Raw genomic sequence first — 16,239 nt, 5'->3', positions numbered from 1 at the left:
TTTATGGATTAGTAATGCACTTTTATTGTATAAGTACGTGGGACATTAATAATAAAGCTGCTAAATAGAACTTATTCAGCTTTAGAAGCCATACTCTTTGGGTCTTTCGGTAAAGCCACGTAGATAGAAAAATAATAAAATTATCACGTTTCGATCGCGACACAAGCAATCGTCATCAGGTGAAACAAATATAGCGAGAGAGCTGCTGAGGCAAAAGAAAGACCCAAAGAATATGAATTCCTGCAGTCACGAAAGCTTTAAGTCAACTTTAGAAGCCATGTAAATTTTTCACTGGTGTAACCAGGTGTAACCATCAACAATATCAGAAGATAACAAGGCCATTGTGCAGAGCTTCTTCATGGGTGTAAAATTAAGGACACAAGCCATCGTTGTAGTGCGATCGTAGCCATGAAACCCAAGCTATGGACCATAGAGTGAAGCCACTGTGGGCTGTGCAAAACTAAAACGAACTCTGTCTCCTGAAGCCCTCTCATGGCCAGCAGGCATCGACCGTGACATTTCCCTCCTGAACATAATGCCGCCATCATGTGCAAGGTTAGAATACATCTGTTGAGAAACTCCTCACTCGGCCTTAAGACTCGTGAACAGGGCCCTGCGTTGGGATATCTGGGCAGTTTTTGTAAGAAGTGTTTGCTTTGGGGAAAAAGATAGGATGTATGGAGAATATCCATATGACGAGGTACAACTGAAAGGTCTGCACAGATGAATTTATCAACACACTCGCCACACTGCCATTTCCTAACGCGCCACCCAGAACATTTGAGATTTTCCCCAATCTCTACGCGAGCCGTCAAACCAGGCATGAGCCTCCATGCTTTGTCTGCCTATGTGGCAAAATTATTGCTCAACAACTTTAATGTGAAATAATGATGTGTCGTTGTGGGTAACATAAGTAACAAAGTAAACAATCAGAAAATGAACCTCATTAATGTATCTGTCCCTCCACTTGAAAAATAATTTTATTTCCATCCACATAGATATTGGAAGAAGGCATATTGTCCACTTATTGATGTTGTTATCTAAACATGCGGAAGTGATATGCTCTTTGCCCATGCTTTGTTCGAGGGTGGGTGGGGGGGGGGGCATTTGACTGTGGACACACAAATGGGGCCCGCACAGAAAAGAGAATCAACCCATTCATGCCACCATGCCCTCTCTGGCACGGATCAGACACCCAGGACGGCCTGGTTCATCCTCCTCTCACCTGGTGCGAGAGAGAAAGAGAGAGTGTGGAGGGGGTTCTGTGACGGAATTCCTCGCCCCGGTGCATTCTGTAAACCAGACGTTTCACCCTTGGTCGTCCGGCCGCCGCTCCGCTTGACACCACCCGCGCAGCTCAATCCCGGAGGCCGAGACGCACCAGCACCCGAGGCGCCGCGTTCACGCAACGCCCAACGGCTCCTTGCGGCCCCAACGGCATTTCGTGTCAAAACTGTGGCCATCCGCCGATGGCTACGGCGTGTCGTAACGCAGGCCGTGACTTACAATGTTTGCGTTCGCGTGTTAAAAAAAAACAAAACAAACATTTACCGCGCACACATCGCCCGTCTCACGCTGGATATTCGTTCGCTGCTACTGCAGAAAGCTCCCCCCTCCCCCCAACCCCCTCTTCCTCCGGATCTAAGAGGCCGAGCTACTTCGCGCATTGCGCTTTGAAAACGTTTCCTTTCTCACGGCGCACCTGCTCATTAATGAATGAAGGCTCGGCGTTTCGATCGCTCTGCTCCAACTTGCCACATTTTTGGCAAAGCAAATTACCCGACGACGTAGGGCCCTATTTCGGAGCCCGAACACTACATCATGAATAAATATCGCAGAAGCTTATGTAGTACTATTTGGATGTTTCAGGTGAGAACGAAGAGGCTAGGACAGTCCAATTTGCAACAGTGACTACGGTCGCCACAATGACAAAAAGCAACAACATGAAGAGTAAGAACAAGGAAGCGAATAGAAGTCAGGGCAAGAACAATGGTGTTGGGCAAAAAGATTGACTAATTTTGTAATAAAATAGATACATTTACACTGTGGTGCCCCGATAAAGCCTGAACAACTTAAAAAAAAAGTTGACACATTAACAATTTTGAGTTGACAACAGCAATGGTGTACAGGTCCATCCCTGCATTAACATTGTCGACTGCATCGGTGAGCATGGTTTGCGTAAAGATGGAGAGAAATACGAGAAGCTTCCTCGGTGATAAACTAGGATCATTATTACTCCTGAATGTAACATTGGAAACACGGACCATATGCCGCTGGGCGCATTCACAAGGGGACGCGTATGGGTGCTCTCGAACAGATAAACACTTTCCCTCCGCACAGACACGTCCGCGTACACACACAGCGCACGTAGACACACGTCCACGTACACACACAGCGCACGTAGACACACGTCCACGTACACACACAGCGCACGTAGACACACGTCCACGTACACACACAGCGCACGTAGACACACGTCCACGTACACACACAGCGCACGTAGACACACGTCCACGTACATACACAGCGCACGTAGACGCACGTCCACGTACACACACAGCGCACGTAGACGCACGTCCACGTACACACACAGCGCACGTAGACGCACGTCCACGTACACACACAGCGCACGTAGACACGTCCACGTACACACACAGCGCACGTAGACACACGTCCACGTACGCACAGTGCGCGCACGCAGCCACGTGTGGAAGGGACCTCAAATTTAATTTCCTTCGGGCCGCGCACAAACAGAGAGCAAGCCAGTGGTTGCTCAGCGCCCGACTGAACCTGGCAAGGACTTGCCAGTGCAATCCCAGTCTCTTCCAACATCAGCCAGCCAGAGAAAAGTCTACCCAAGAGCTTTTCTTACAGTAAAAAAAAAAACACTTTTAATCTTTCTATTTTTTTTTATTCCCCCCCCCCCTCCCCCACCGTTTTGTTTCATAAGTAAAGGAGAGCCCACCCTGCCAGCTGGCACCTCGTGCTGCGCGAGCTGCCCCGAGGCCTTGCTAGGGCTTAGTCTTAATCATACGGGTGATGTTGATGTAGAGCGACGTCTGTGATTTTATATCGAGATGGTTGAGCCAGATGAGTGCGTCAGGAGGAGCAGTTTAGCCTTCGTCTTCTCCTTCTTTTGCACGGCGTGTTGCCGGGAGAGGCGACTGATTTTTGGAACGGCAGCAAAAGTTCTAAATTGACGTCTGGGTTCTTTAGCCATTCGATAGCCACCGCCGTTCTATCGCCTTGGTGTGCAGGCGGGCGGGCGTCCTCCCTTCTGCAGTCGCAGAGATGACCGTATCGGCCGTGTGGATGATGTCCGAACGCGATGATTTCACCGTGCTCCGGAGTTTACGGGGGAAGCGACAAGCCAGGAAGATGTTCGCTCGGGGTTACTCGGGCAGAGTAGCGTTCTCCTTTGTGTGTGGCCCGGTGCTGCGAGCCGCTTGTAGCCGCTCTCCTGGGCACAAGTCGTTGCCAAAGAGCGCAAGGTCGGCGCAAATCCAAATCTAATGCGGCGCGTGGTGCGAGAAGTCTCCCTTTCGGAAACATTAGGCTCGCCGGATAGAAATCAATGACGCCGTAGAAGGGTTACACGGAGGTGGTGGATATCAAAAAGGGGGATTTTAATTATCGAGAATATGTGTACGAAGCAGATATCTCGGGTTAAAAATATATATATATGAAAGCGTTGCGTGTAAAACCAAAGGAGTGAGCGCTTGCATCATGCGAGGCGTGGCGGGGCCCCACGTGGCAGGAGGAGTGCCGTCGCCTAGAAGCACCAAGCGGCCAGCAACAAACAGTGATCATGGGCGTTTTGATTCGTAGTTTCTCCTTAAGTCATTGTATTTTTTGCATTCAAGAGTACATTGTATGAGAGTTTCCCATATACCATTCAGAATGGTAAAATGCATGAAAAATGGTAATTATAATAAATACGCAGACAATACGTCTCCCCATATTTGTCTCTCCATACAGTTTGAAATATTTTTTATACATCTCATCAGCCAAACGGCCTTCTGGGAGTGCATTTTTTTCAGCAGCACGGTTAAAATCAAGCCACACTCTGGACCAGTCTCAGCTTGTGGTAGGCATTGTGATGTGTCATTCTCATAGGAGAGTAGGCAGGAGGAGCAGGAATACGTGGATGATTTCATAGATTTGGTACAGGGTGGTAAATGAGAGAGAACTGGTGGCCAATCAGAAAGGACGTTCCGCTAGAGAGAACGTTCTAGCACTTTACTCATTTTTACTTCACAAATACAGCTAACAATAGCCGAATATAAAGCAGCGTTGTCGAGAAGCAGACATATGAATACATCACAAAAAAAAACATGTGAACGATAATAATTGACAAGAGCCACAGTGGTTTAAACAGAAATGCCTCGGAGAGTGGAGCGATGCTTCAAGCCGCAGGGGGCCTCCGTGTTCCTCGCACCCCGAGCGCCGAGTCCGGTGCAGGCCTCCCCACGAGAGAGAGAGAGCATCACGGCATGGGCACGGGCGGCGGGCGATGTGCGTTGCTCTCGTCTCTCAAGAACCCGCAGTGCTTCCCCCCTCGCGTGGCGCGCATGGACATCTCCGAGATGTTCTCAGCGGCATCGCTTGCCACTAAACGCACGCAGACACTTCTTTTCGAGGGGCCGTTTAAAAATACATTCCGCAACTCTCACGCATTTCAGCTTAATCCTCTTCCCAGTCTCGTATCTGACATGAGGCATGATCGTATCTTTGTGCTGCCAACATCTTTTCTTTGTTAATTTATTTCTTACTCCGTTTCCAGGAAACATTGTTTTTGGGTCGAGAATCCAACACCGATCCGGACACCTGCTCGATGACCTCATAGCCATGTGCTGCTGCCGCTCTTCTAACCTCTGACCTCCTGATGTTCCTTTCCTGAGATGTGACATCTGATCATTGCAAGGCTATACTTAACCCCAGGACTGCTTTTGTGACCCACAGTTTGGGAGCTGGCAAAGAATGGACAAAGCTGCAGCCATTTCTGTTCTTCTTGACGGTCAAGTAGCTTGTGCCAAATGCTTAGGAGAGGCCGGCTGATTGCATAGCGTGGGAAACGAATGGAAACTTAATTTTTTTCAAACAGATTGGCTGAGCACAGAGGCAGCCCAAAGACTCAAAACGTCAAGGGGCCAGCAACCAATGGCACTATGAAAGTTATTTAATAGATGAGTTAATGTGTTTCTTGAATTGAGCGAGGTTAATATTATTATTGTACGAGCTTGGGAAGAGAGACGATGGGAGGAGGGAATTCAGGAGTGGAGCGGTGCATGGGAAGAGGAAGAAGTGAGGTGACCTGCAATGTGGGGAGTGAGTGGGTGAGTGAGTGAGGTGGATGAGTGTGTTGGTATATGGGTGAGTCTTTGGGTGAGTGAGTTAATGAGTGGGTGAGTGAGTGGCTTAGTGGGTGACTGAGTGGGCTGTTGTGAGCTGCATTGTGCAGGATGAGATGAAACAGTCAGTGTCTGGTAATCTGATTCCTGAACATGGGTAGACAAATCAATGAGCGAAGTTCATGGGGACAGTAACCGTGGTAGGAGTGATGGAAAAGTGATGATGAATCTGTGCCCCTGAATAATTATGTTGACACTCAAATTGTGTGTTGTTAAGAAGGACACATTTTATTGAGTGACAATTTTGGCGTGACGCTATCTGCAATGAATATTTTTGTTGGAAATGATTGCACGACCATACACACTCAGTCTGCCTCCGTTCTGCTCGCGTTGTTTCGGACACAGCGATCTGATGATAGCTCTCTACATATGCCGTCACACTTTTAGCATATACGTTTAAGAGAACACCAAATTTATATTGAGCTAAGACGTAAAACCATGATTAAATTTTATAAAGATTTGTTTAACATTTTCAGTAATAACCCAATCACTACACGCCACTCAAATTCCCAACGCTAATCTGTACAGGTGCACAACAAGTCGGCTTTTTCATGGCAATTGGACGGGGAAGCAATACATATTTATTTAATTATTCATAATATATAAATAGGATGCCTGCCTAAAACAGATGCAAACGTCTTGAGAAGGCGTCTCTGCAGTAGACGTGACTCATGACAGGGTAGCCAGAGCCTTTGGGAAGCGGTGGGGGGGGGGGGGGGGATGGCCCTGAGGAGTTCTCAGAGGGAGCTAAGCACACTGGATTTGCGGGATTATCTGATGGAAGGATGTCCAAGAGGGCTGTCGAGAGCCCGGCACTGGAAACCCTTCAGATCTGGCAACTTTCCTCCTTGCCAGATCTGTGGCGCGCGTTCCAGCAGCTCGCATCCCCCGTGGACAGAGGGAAAGCAGAGAGGGCAGAATTCACTTGCGGATATTTTTTCAACAAACTGGATTTGGTTCCAGAGAAGTTTGGGTGGCTTGCTCTGTATAATTGAATAATGTCGTGAAACATTTGTTAAAATGTACACCAGGTTAATTGTTTTGTAAAGCTTGATATTTTATTTCCAAACTAATATGGATGTTTCCCTACTCCAAACACGTCTGCCCAAAAGCAGCGCTGGAGAGAACAGCTGGGGAAAACAGCTGGGGAGAACAGCTGGGGAGAACAGCTGGAGAGAACAGCTGGGGAGAACAGCTGGGGAAAACAGCTGGGGAGAACAGCTGGGGAGAACAGCTGGGGAAAACAGCTGGGGAGAACAGCTGGGGAGAACAGCTGGGGAGAACAGCTGGGGAGAACAGCTGGGGAGAACAGCTGGGGAGAACAGCTGGGGAGAACAGCTGGGGAGAACAGCTGGAGAGAACAGCTGGGGAGAACAGCTGGGGAGAACAGCTGGGGAGAACAGCTGGGGAGAACAGCTGGCGAGAACAGCTGGGGAGAACAGCTGGCGAGAACAGCTGGCGAGAACAGCTGGGGAGAACAGCTGGGGAGAACAGCTGGGGAGAACAGCTGGGGAGAACAGCTGGGGAGAACAGCTGGGGAGAACAGCTGGGGAGAACAGCTGGAGAGAACAGCTGGGGAGAACAGCTGGGGAGAACAGCTGGGGAGAACAGCTGGGGAGAACAGCTGGGGAGAACAGCTGTGGAGAACAGCTGGGGAGAACAGCTGGGGAGAACAGCTGGGGAGAACAGCTGGCGAGAACAGCTGGGGAGAACAGCTGGGGAGAACAGCTGGGGAGAACAGCTGGGGAGAACAGCTGGGGAGAACAGCTGGCGAGAACAGCTGGGGAGAACAGCTGGCGAGAACAGCTGGGGAGAACAGCTGGCGAGAACAGCTGGGGAGAACAGCTGGCGAGAACAGCTGGGGAGAACAGCTGGAGAGAACAGCTGGGGAGAACAGCTGGGTGGCAGGGCGCTCGCAGATATAGTTCAGGACTCTTTGGAAGGCCTTCCGCATTCCGTTCTCGGCTGTCTCAGTCTAAGCCACTATTACAGCCAATCACATACCAAATTTATGAATGAGGATTATAATTAGACGTTTATTTCATCTGTATCGTCAATTCCCTTTTTTTATTTGAGAGGATCCTTGCCTGTAAGCATCGGGAAGTTCACCAGCATTTGGTTTGGACGTGCCTGGCTCTGCTGATGAGACGCTGCATGTCGAAATCACTCCAGAGTTTTGCTTGAATCGAATCAATTCTGCTGACAAAATGCACTCGGCGAGGGCTGTGGAGAGACGTGTACGGGAAGGGGACGGCTATTTTATTGTGATTGCGTGACTCCACGCATGCTTGACGGAGCGGCGTTCTACTCCAAAGTGCTATGCACGCTGGCAGTGGCTTTGTTTGCGTGGATTCCCCCTTGTTTGGATTTTGTTGTAATACTTGTGCAGTACAAGCAGGTGGCTTCCATTATCGCGACTTTTCGAATCTGTTGGATTTTATTCACACGCAGATGACGTGAAATGCTTGTACAAATGCACGCACCATGTTAGTTTATACGCTTATTACTTGTGAAGGGTTTTGGTTACTCGCACTCTTGGCTATTACTCATTTTGGCAAGGGGACATTTTTTTAAAATATTCAACTGAAAATTGAGTGGAGCCTGCGATCTCCTTCCTCGTTCCCGAATACCGTCCCTCGTGCAGCGAGCAACATTTCATGAGAATGCTCAGCTCGGCTCAGCTCAGCAATTCGGAGATAAAAATCACAAAGTACCCTTTATTAAATAACCTGCAACTTTTGCTTATATCTCAAACCACCACCGGCTGAACTTTTCCATTTTGTATGGGCTTTAGTCGTGTGCTTTTAGTCGTGTGGAGGAGCGGTCTCCAGGCTGCCGCTCGTTCACGCCACGCTCTCGAGCCCGGATAGGGAGATGGAGAGAGGGAGATGGTGAGAGGGAGATGGAGAGAGGGAGATGGAGAGAAAAACGGAGAGAGGGACACTATGTTGTTGTTGTTGTTTTTTTTTTTAACCCGCTCTGCAGCCACTTTGTTTCTAAGTTGCTTTTGAAACATTTTAGGGAGTTGCCAAGGCGATTAAATCACGATGCCTCAATTGGCAAACAACGATGAATTGGGGTGGTAACTCATTCAATGTGTCCCCTTCAACGTATCGGCTGGCGAGTGTTGAGGTGCTTTATGCGCACATTAGGTCCTGAGATGTGTCTTTCGTGACTGTAACTCAATAATCATGCAATTGTGTAAGCAGATTAGATGTCCACGGCCATATTCACGAGCATTGCTTTCACATTTATGGGTTCAAGCTGCTTTAAGAATACACATTGTGGTGTGCGTGCGTGTCTATCGTGGCGATCTGTACTTTGCAGTGTCTATAAATAACCTGATTTAGACATTTAGTTCACTGTCATTGAACAGTAATTTTATGAAATGTAACCTTCTGTTGAATGTGTGAAACGCCACAAGCCAGTGTTGTTTGAACTATTTGAAATGTGCCTTGATAAGATCAGAGGTGGAGAGAGAGGCTAGCTCTACCGCTCGCCCCACTGCTCGCTCCACCGCTGGGCCACCGCTCGCTCCACCACTGGGCCACAGCTCGCTCCATCGTTTGCTCCACTGCTCGCTCCACCGCTCGCTCCATCGTTTACTCCACCACTCGCTCCACTGCTCGCTCCACCGCTGGGCCACAGCTCGCTCCACCGCATGCTCCACCGCTCGCTCCACCGCTTGCTCCACCGCTCGCTCCACCGTTGGGGCCACAGCTCGCTCCACCGCACGCTCCACCGCATGCTCCACCACTGGGCCACTGCTCGCTCCACCGCTCGCTCCACTGCTCGCTCCACCGCTCACTCCACTGCTCGCTCCACCGCTGGGCCACAGCTTGTTCCACCGCTCGCTCCACCGTTCGCTCCACCGCTGCGAATCACGCGTAGCTGAGAGCAACGCCGGCACGGAAGCGTTGTGTTTGTGTCCCGCTTGTGTTTGGTTTGTGCTTAATTTGCGTCTGGTTTGTGTTCGCTTTGAACGTTTGTCCGTGCACGCCCGTGCCGGCGGGATGCGCAGCGTGTGACTGCCACCCGGTTGGCGCGGCGGGCAAGACGTGCAACCAGACGACGGGGCAGTGCCCCTGCAAGGACGGCGTCACGGGGAACACGTGCAACCGCTGTGCCAAGGGCTTCCAGCAGAGCCGCTCGCACATCGCGCCCTGCATAAGTACGTGCACACGCGCGCACACGCAAACGCACACATGCACGTGCACAAACATAAAGAGACAAAGATCCCCTGTATTGCCTTAACAGACTGTTGGGGTAAGTGCTGTTAGTGAGCACCTTTTGAAGGGGGTGCGTTACCAGCACCACTCCCGGCCGCCTTTGTCTCCCCAGTGGCAATGTTCACACATCGCACAATGTACTCATTTAAAGCTGAGTCGACCTAGGGTTAGGCCCAGGACCAGTTCAGATAATCATCACTGGTGTTTGCCGTGAGTGGGAATCAAACTCGGGTCACTGGGTCCTTAGCAGAGTGCGTTTAATTTCAGAGACGTTTGTCAGGCAGCCGCGGTCTATTATCAAAACTGCGTAGCATACAGCAATCGAGGTCAACACAGCAATACCGATACCAGTTCACGGTGCAATGCAATTTCTTAGCAACAGCGGTAGGTTTCATGACTTAGGATGTTTCCACCAGTTTTACAAGAAACTTCTACAAAACATCATCGGCTATGTTCTTCAAACTTACAGGGAATAATATAGATACATATCGTATGATGATAACAACAGAACCCCACATTGTCTCATTCTGATGTCACATTCTTGGCGTCTCTGGAGGGTCTCACATTGGAGGTCCTGTGAGTGGTGAGCGGTGCTCAGGACGGTCGCCCTAGTCATCGTTCATCCGAACTTTTAGTGGGAGAGTCGCCTCCCAATCCCATGGGGGAAGCAGGAGTTATTGAGGCTCACTTCGTCGGCTTGTCCTGCAGGACGCTTTTTCTTCTTCTTCTGCTGATTAAAGGACTTTAGTATCTGTTTGCGTGCCAAGCAAAACAAGATCTGTCATGGATTGACATTCACAGACAGAAACCCACATCTCTCTTTAATCCCCAATGGTGCAAAGCCCCAATATATAAGGGTTTTTTTTAATTCTTTTCTTATTTTCTCTTGGAATAAAAAAAACTACTTGAAATCACTCATGCGTTTTTTTACAATAGCAGCTTTAAAGTGCAAGGCCAGAGGACCACTTGAAACCAAGGCATACTTCATATAATAATTATCATTTTTGTTGTATTACATAACCTTATTCGTACAAATTGCAAAACTCATTGCAAGACTCAAAGTTTGTAACGCACACATGGGTATAGTATGCATCGAGGGCTCCGCACTTCCGATACGTCCGGTGCAAAATAAGTTCAACATACATGGGGTAGTAATGGGACACGTCGTCGCTTTAATAAAAAAAAGACTAAATTCCGTGTGGCTCATTCTAAATGACGGTGGGATGTTGTGCAATCAGCAACGAGTGGGTAAATGTAAACAATTCCCAAGGCCCACGATCTCACCTGAGCCGCAACACCACAGCGCTGGGTCACCGTGGCATGGGCCTCAGTTGGGGCGTGTGGACGCGTTGTGAATTAATCCGCTGTGTGGTGGACATCCGGCCCGTCCGTGCTGACCTTCCCGCCGAGACGATCTGCTGGGTTGTGTCTCGCGCTGAGCAGTGCTCGGAGGTGATGGTTCATAACTGGGACGCTTAAATGCATTCCATGGTGGAACAGTGGCACCTCAGTTCGCGCATTGCGCTACGAAACCGAGGGATGTGCCAGCAATGGCCAGCGTGAAGTATAGCCAAACAACCCCCATGACTGGGAGACCGTAATCTGTACAGGAAATACAATTCCTCATTTCCTTTGGTGAATGGACTTTCGTGATAAAATATGTACAAATATGTAAGCAAAAAAAAACCTCGTGTGTCAATGTCGTTTTTTGCGCGGTGATGATGAGTGTTTAGTGAAGTAGACATCGCTGGCCCCCCTGATATGTGTAAACATCGCCTGGGCCAGCGGACGGCAACCGGGGCTCATGCCCACGGTGCTGACGCTGACGTCTGCGTGCGTCTGCGTGCGTCCCTCTGCTGCAGAGATCCCCGTGGTTCCGCCCACGAGTCCCACGGTCAGCATCGACTCCACAGGTGAGCGCAACAGGGCCAACCAACGCACGGCAACTGGCACCAGACATGGACAAACGAAGTGGGAACACTGCTGTCCACCTGGTGTGCGGCGCACATTGTTCCTATCCCATTGCTCTTGATGTACAGCAGTCAGGGTGATTGATGATACAGAACTTTTGGAATCACTGCAACAGGGGTCAGTCGTCTCATTATCACTCTTCCACGGTTACCGTTCCCATGAACTTCGCTCGTTGATTCCTCCACCGCCATAGGACAGCCACTGTCCATCTTCCCCCACAAAGTGGTGCTCGTTTCATTGGCTCCAGAGGGCTAATGGGCTGAATCAATCCCCTCCCCCACCCAAGCCAGGGATTGAACTGGCCCGTGAACGATTATTGTTGAGTGTAAGGTACACGACAAAACCAGGAACACTGCGTACACGCTGCGCACTCTCAGGCTGCGTGCCAAAAAAGCCGGCATCGTTTTGCAATCAGGAGCAAGTGGTGCATCAGGTGCGGTAGGCACCCTTGGCCCGCACCGGTAAGAGCCGTTGGATAAAATCGCGAGCCAAGTAGGCCAAGGCTGTGCATCGGCCAGAGCAGCTTCGTTCCAACGCGCAAGGGGCGGCCCGTGTCCAGTTCACAACCCACACCGAGGGGCAATCATCCCTCTGGGGTCGATAAAATTAGCACCACTTTGTGTAGAAGTCAACAGTGGCTGTGCTAGAAAGAAACACGATCCCCGCCAAAGGAAAGTGGCTCAGAGCTCTTAAGTGGCAGATGAGTACCGACTCAATGTTCGTCTGAGAGGAGGGAATCGCTTTGATGGTGAAAACAAAGACTCCAAAGGTTGAGGCCTAACGCAGGGTTTGGTAAGAGCTGTCCAGGCCGCGTGTCCTGACGTTGTGAGGCACGAGAGCGACACGGCGTTGTTCCGCGTGCGAGGAGCCTCCACGTGCAAAGGACAATTTGCACGTTGGCCCATGGGACACAGCACAGGAATGTCAGGGCACGTCCGAAATGGGAACGGTTTAAACGTGGAATTAAGAGGCCAGATAAGCGTGCCGGTAATGTCTTCGTAAATGCTTTAATCGCAACGTTCGAACGTATTTATGTTGGACTTCTTTCGCACCGTACATGACCAACCGTGCTCATCGGCCAGTGTGTCTCTCTATATGGATGACGGTCGGTGGGCACTTTGACTAAACAGAGAACAATGTCTGTGCCTGTTTGGGATGTGAAATGCTCCGAAGCAAACGGATCCAATAGCGGTCGTTTATTGCTCAGTTTAACACGTAGGATTTCGCGACCAATAACATCCATAATACAGGTTTTTTTGGATTAGATCGTATAAATATATGTGTAGTTAAACCCGCCATCATCCGACACAGCCATTTAGTCAGGATTTGTCACGTAAACAGAACATGCCAATTCGTTACTAATCTGGCTGCTGTTGCCTGATGAAGCTAGTTGTAATTACTGGCGAAACGTCGTACTCAGATTGTAAATGTTGTGGCTTGGCTCTCCAACACACCAGTGTGCTGTACTAGTGACGAATTGGCCACGTTCTGTTTACGTGACAACCCTTACTAGTTGGCTGTGTCGGGTGGTGGTGGGTTTTAACGACACATTTATATATTTACGCGATCTAACCCAAAAAACAACCTGTATTTTGGACGTTTATTACTTATAGTGCGTACTTTAACTTCAGCAGGAGGTGTTGCAGTGGGTCCAGGCCTCGTGGTCCCCCCCCCTCCCCCGATTACCCCCCCCCCCGCCGCCCACCCTGCACACCCTTCCTCCTGCTGCTGCCTCTTGTTTTTCTTTAAATTAGCTCTCGATTTCGATCTGTTACATCTTATTTCAGACACCGCAAACCACGCCGTGCCATCATGTCGTTAAAATACCGATACTATCTCTGTTCGGGGTGGGGGGAGTGGAGCGGTGGTACAGCGGTTAGCTCACCGCGTTATGACCCCGGCGACCTGAGTTCGATTGCTGGCCCAGGCTCGTAACGATCAGTGGCGAGCAGTATCCGAACCCATTCTGGTCTCTTCACCAAAACTGTACTGATCAGGGTGGTGAAGTATGGTCAAATAACCCCGTGACCGACACGGTGTAGGGAGACCGTCATCCAGCAGTGGATTGACAGAGAGGCAGTAGGCATATGGTGGTGTAACCGGTTGAGCGATTGGTATGGCTTGACGAGCTGAGTACTGGATCCGTAGGAGAGGTTCAGGTGCAGTGCTGCGTCTCTCGACTGACGCTGCTGCTGGCCGCACTGCCTCCACTCGAGGGAGCTCTGGGGAGCCCCGCTATGGGACACTTGGCCTACTCTTCCCGGCTAATGAACGACGTGCAACATTAAATTAAATGAAAGGTGATCCCCGAATAGTGCTCTCTTCCCAGCGTGCGTGCGAGCTAGCGAGCGAGCGAGCGTCTTGGTGCGTGCCCGGAACCGAGTCTGATTTGCGTCGAGATCCTCGCGGTTCTGCTCGTTGTTGAAAACCACCCTGCTGGGACATGTCAGACACAATGTTTCTCTCTCTCTTTCTCTTCCCTCTCTCTCTCTCTCCCTCTCTGTCTTGAATGGACGGACGCAGCGAACGGATAACATCAGGGGACACTTATTTCTCTCCAGAACAAAACCGTTTCAGTTTCCTACGCTGCTGTTGTCGGTTGAAACGCGGTCCGCTCACTTTGATGATTTGTAAAACAGATAGAGGCAAATTTGGATTTGAGAGTGTACAACTGCGTGGGGCTTGAAGCATCAGGAGCACTTACAAGCACTGTGATTTGCAGTAGGTTTATTTTTTATGTGTTATCGTGTACCCTGAGGACACAATGTGTCTCTGAACTGTGTTTTTATTATTATTATCATGGCTAATGTGTAAGTTGCAGCATGCCATAGGTGAAGCTAGGAATATGTGCAGCGATCTTCCCCTAGACTGGGAATATTTTACTTAGCCATGGAATGAGCAGATACAATCCCATGAAAAACGAGAGATCCCGACAATTTTACAGGATGCCCTGCAGTGATGATATGCAGCTAATTTATATTTACTTGCCAGAGAATTCTCGATACAGGAGTTGTTAGAGTTGGTGGATGGCATGGCCGCCCCTCACTGTGTGGGCAGACACACATCACGTGTGTGTGCTGTGTGTGTGTGTCAATCAACACTCTGACACCCTTGCAAACGAGATGATCCATCTCAATGGAATTTACAGGGACTGATTATACAACGGTAAGTAAATAGTCATCGCTGAGCACAAATATTTTGACCTGCTTTCATACCTGATCGGAATCTTGCACTCGACAACTATCAGAAAAATCAACATCCAGAGGTGGGAAGTTCTGATTGAGTTCACATGGAATGACCCAATGTACATTTATAAATGTGCATAAATTGGCATCATTGTTCTATTTTCATAAATTATGCAAATGCTAAATTTTGACTTAAAGCTTTCGTGACTGCAGGAATTCATATTCTTTGGGTCTTTCGGGAAATAAATAAAATAAACGAAAAAAATACGACGTTTCGATCACAACACAAGCAATCTGACGATCAGGTGGAAAAAAAAATAATTGCCGGCTGCAAATGCAGCCGGGCAATATCAAGACGCATCATACGCTGCGAATGGGAGTTTTAAAGCACGTAGCCGAGTGCAAGGTTTGGCGGCGGGAGTTGATGTCAGAGATTCCGCGCCACCGATGATGCCAAAGCGTCCTGAACGTATGGTCGGTTTCCGCTGCGCTTTGCTCTAACGACCACCCACGAGTTATTGACATGACTCTCGCAAGATTAACGCAACGTTACTAAACCACTGCTTTTCTTTGCTCCGAATGCGTCTTGAAATAAATACAAATATATATTTAACAGGCGTCGTCGCTGTACTGACTTTGGCAGCAGCCGGAGAGCGTTGGTACCCGTGGCGAATCACTTGCGGTGGCGATACCTGCCACTCCTGTTGGACATCTGTGAAAAATAGATTTTAAAGCTCATCAGATTCCTCGACGCTTCCTACTTGGCGTCCGAGTAGTAAAGTCGCGTCTTTGTTCTTCAGATTTACGTTTTCCCAGGGATTAAATTTTCACAAGATATGCAATCATTTCTTAATGTAAAAAAATTACAGGTGCACGTTTTCAAGAGTAGATTAAAACCATCGCTGAGAATGAGTGGATGTGTGTTGTTGCCTCTGATGGGGGCGTGACGTCGTTCAGGGCAAAGCCTCGATTTGGCAATGGTGGTACGAAGAGAGAGAGAGACTCCCGATGCCTTCCCGACATCCAGATCCAAACGAGTGTCCCCAGCGTGAACCTGAAAACCGCCCTGCTTCAACATTCGTAGATTCGGAGCATTTCCTGTAAACTCGTTGTGAATGTCCGCGTTAGGTATTTTAGTCCGTCCTGCGTGTTTGTGAGGACGTGCGTGAGAGTGAATTACGTGGGAGTGTGTACACATACTCGTTTGTGTGTACAATCCTCGGGCTTGTGTGTGCTCGAGTGCATATGTGCACGCGAGAGTGTGTGTGGGGAGCGGTAGTGCAGCGGTTAGCGCTATGCTGTGCTATGAACCCGGCGACCTGGGTTCGATTCCCGCACACGGCCAACACGCAGTGACAATTAACTGAACCGGTCCTGGGCCTCCCATATTTCGACTCAGCCTCAAATGAGTACCTGGTGCGGTGTGTAAAACATCGCCACTGG

At 49.4% G+C, this 16,239-nt stretch overlaps 1 protein-coding gene across 7 annotated transcripts in view; it reads left to right on the top strand.

The window, feature by feature from the left end:
- LOC116957907 (netrin-1-like) overlaps positions 1-16,239 on the top strand; it is a 111,563-nt gene that overhangs the window by 69,506 nt on the left and 25,818 nt on the right. For all 7 annotated transcript variants that reach the window (XM_032980393.2, XM_032980415.2, XM_032980400.2 and 4 more), the window contains 2 exons: positions 9,433-9,582; positions 11,503-11,553. In XM_032980393.2, coding sequence (XP_032836284.2) covers positions 9,433-9,582; positions 11,503-11,553 — 201 coding nt within the window. The remainder of the gene's footprint in view (positions 1-9,432; positions 9,583-11,502; positions 11,554-16,239) is intronic.

Source organism: Petromyzon marinus, chromosome 3 (assembly GCF_048934315.1).
Source record: "Petromyzon marinus isolate PM22_M1 ecotype Great Lakes invasive population chromosome 3, UKy_Petmar_22M1.pri1.0, whole genome shotgun sequence".
Classification (NCBI taxonomy): domain Eukaryota; kingdom Metazoa; phylum Chordata; class Hyperoartia; order Petromyzontiformes; family Petromyzontidae; genus Petromyzon; species Petromyzon marinus.
Note: the sequence above shows the minus strand (reverse complement) of the source record. Positions and strands in the feature narration are given on the sequence as shown.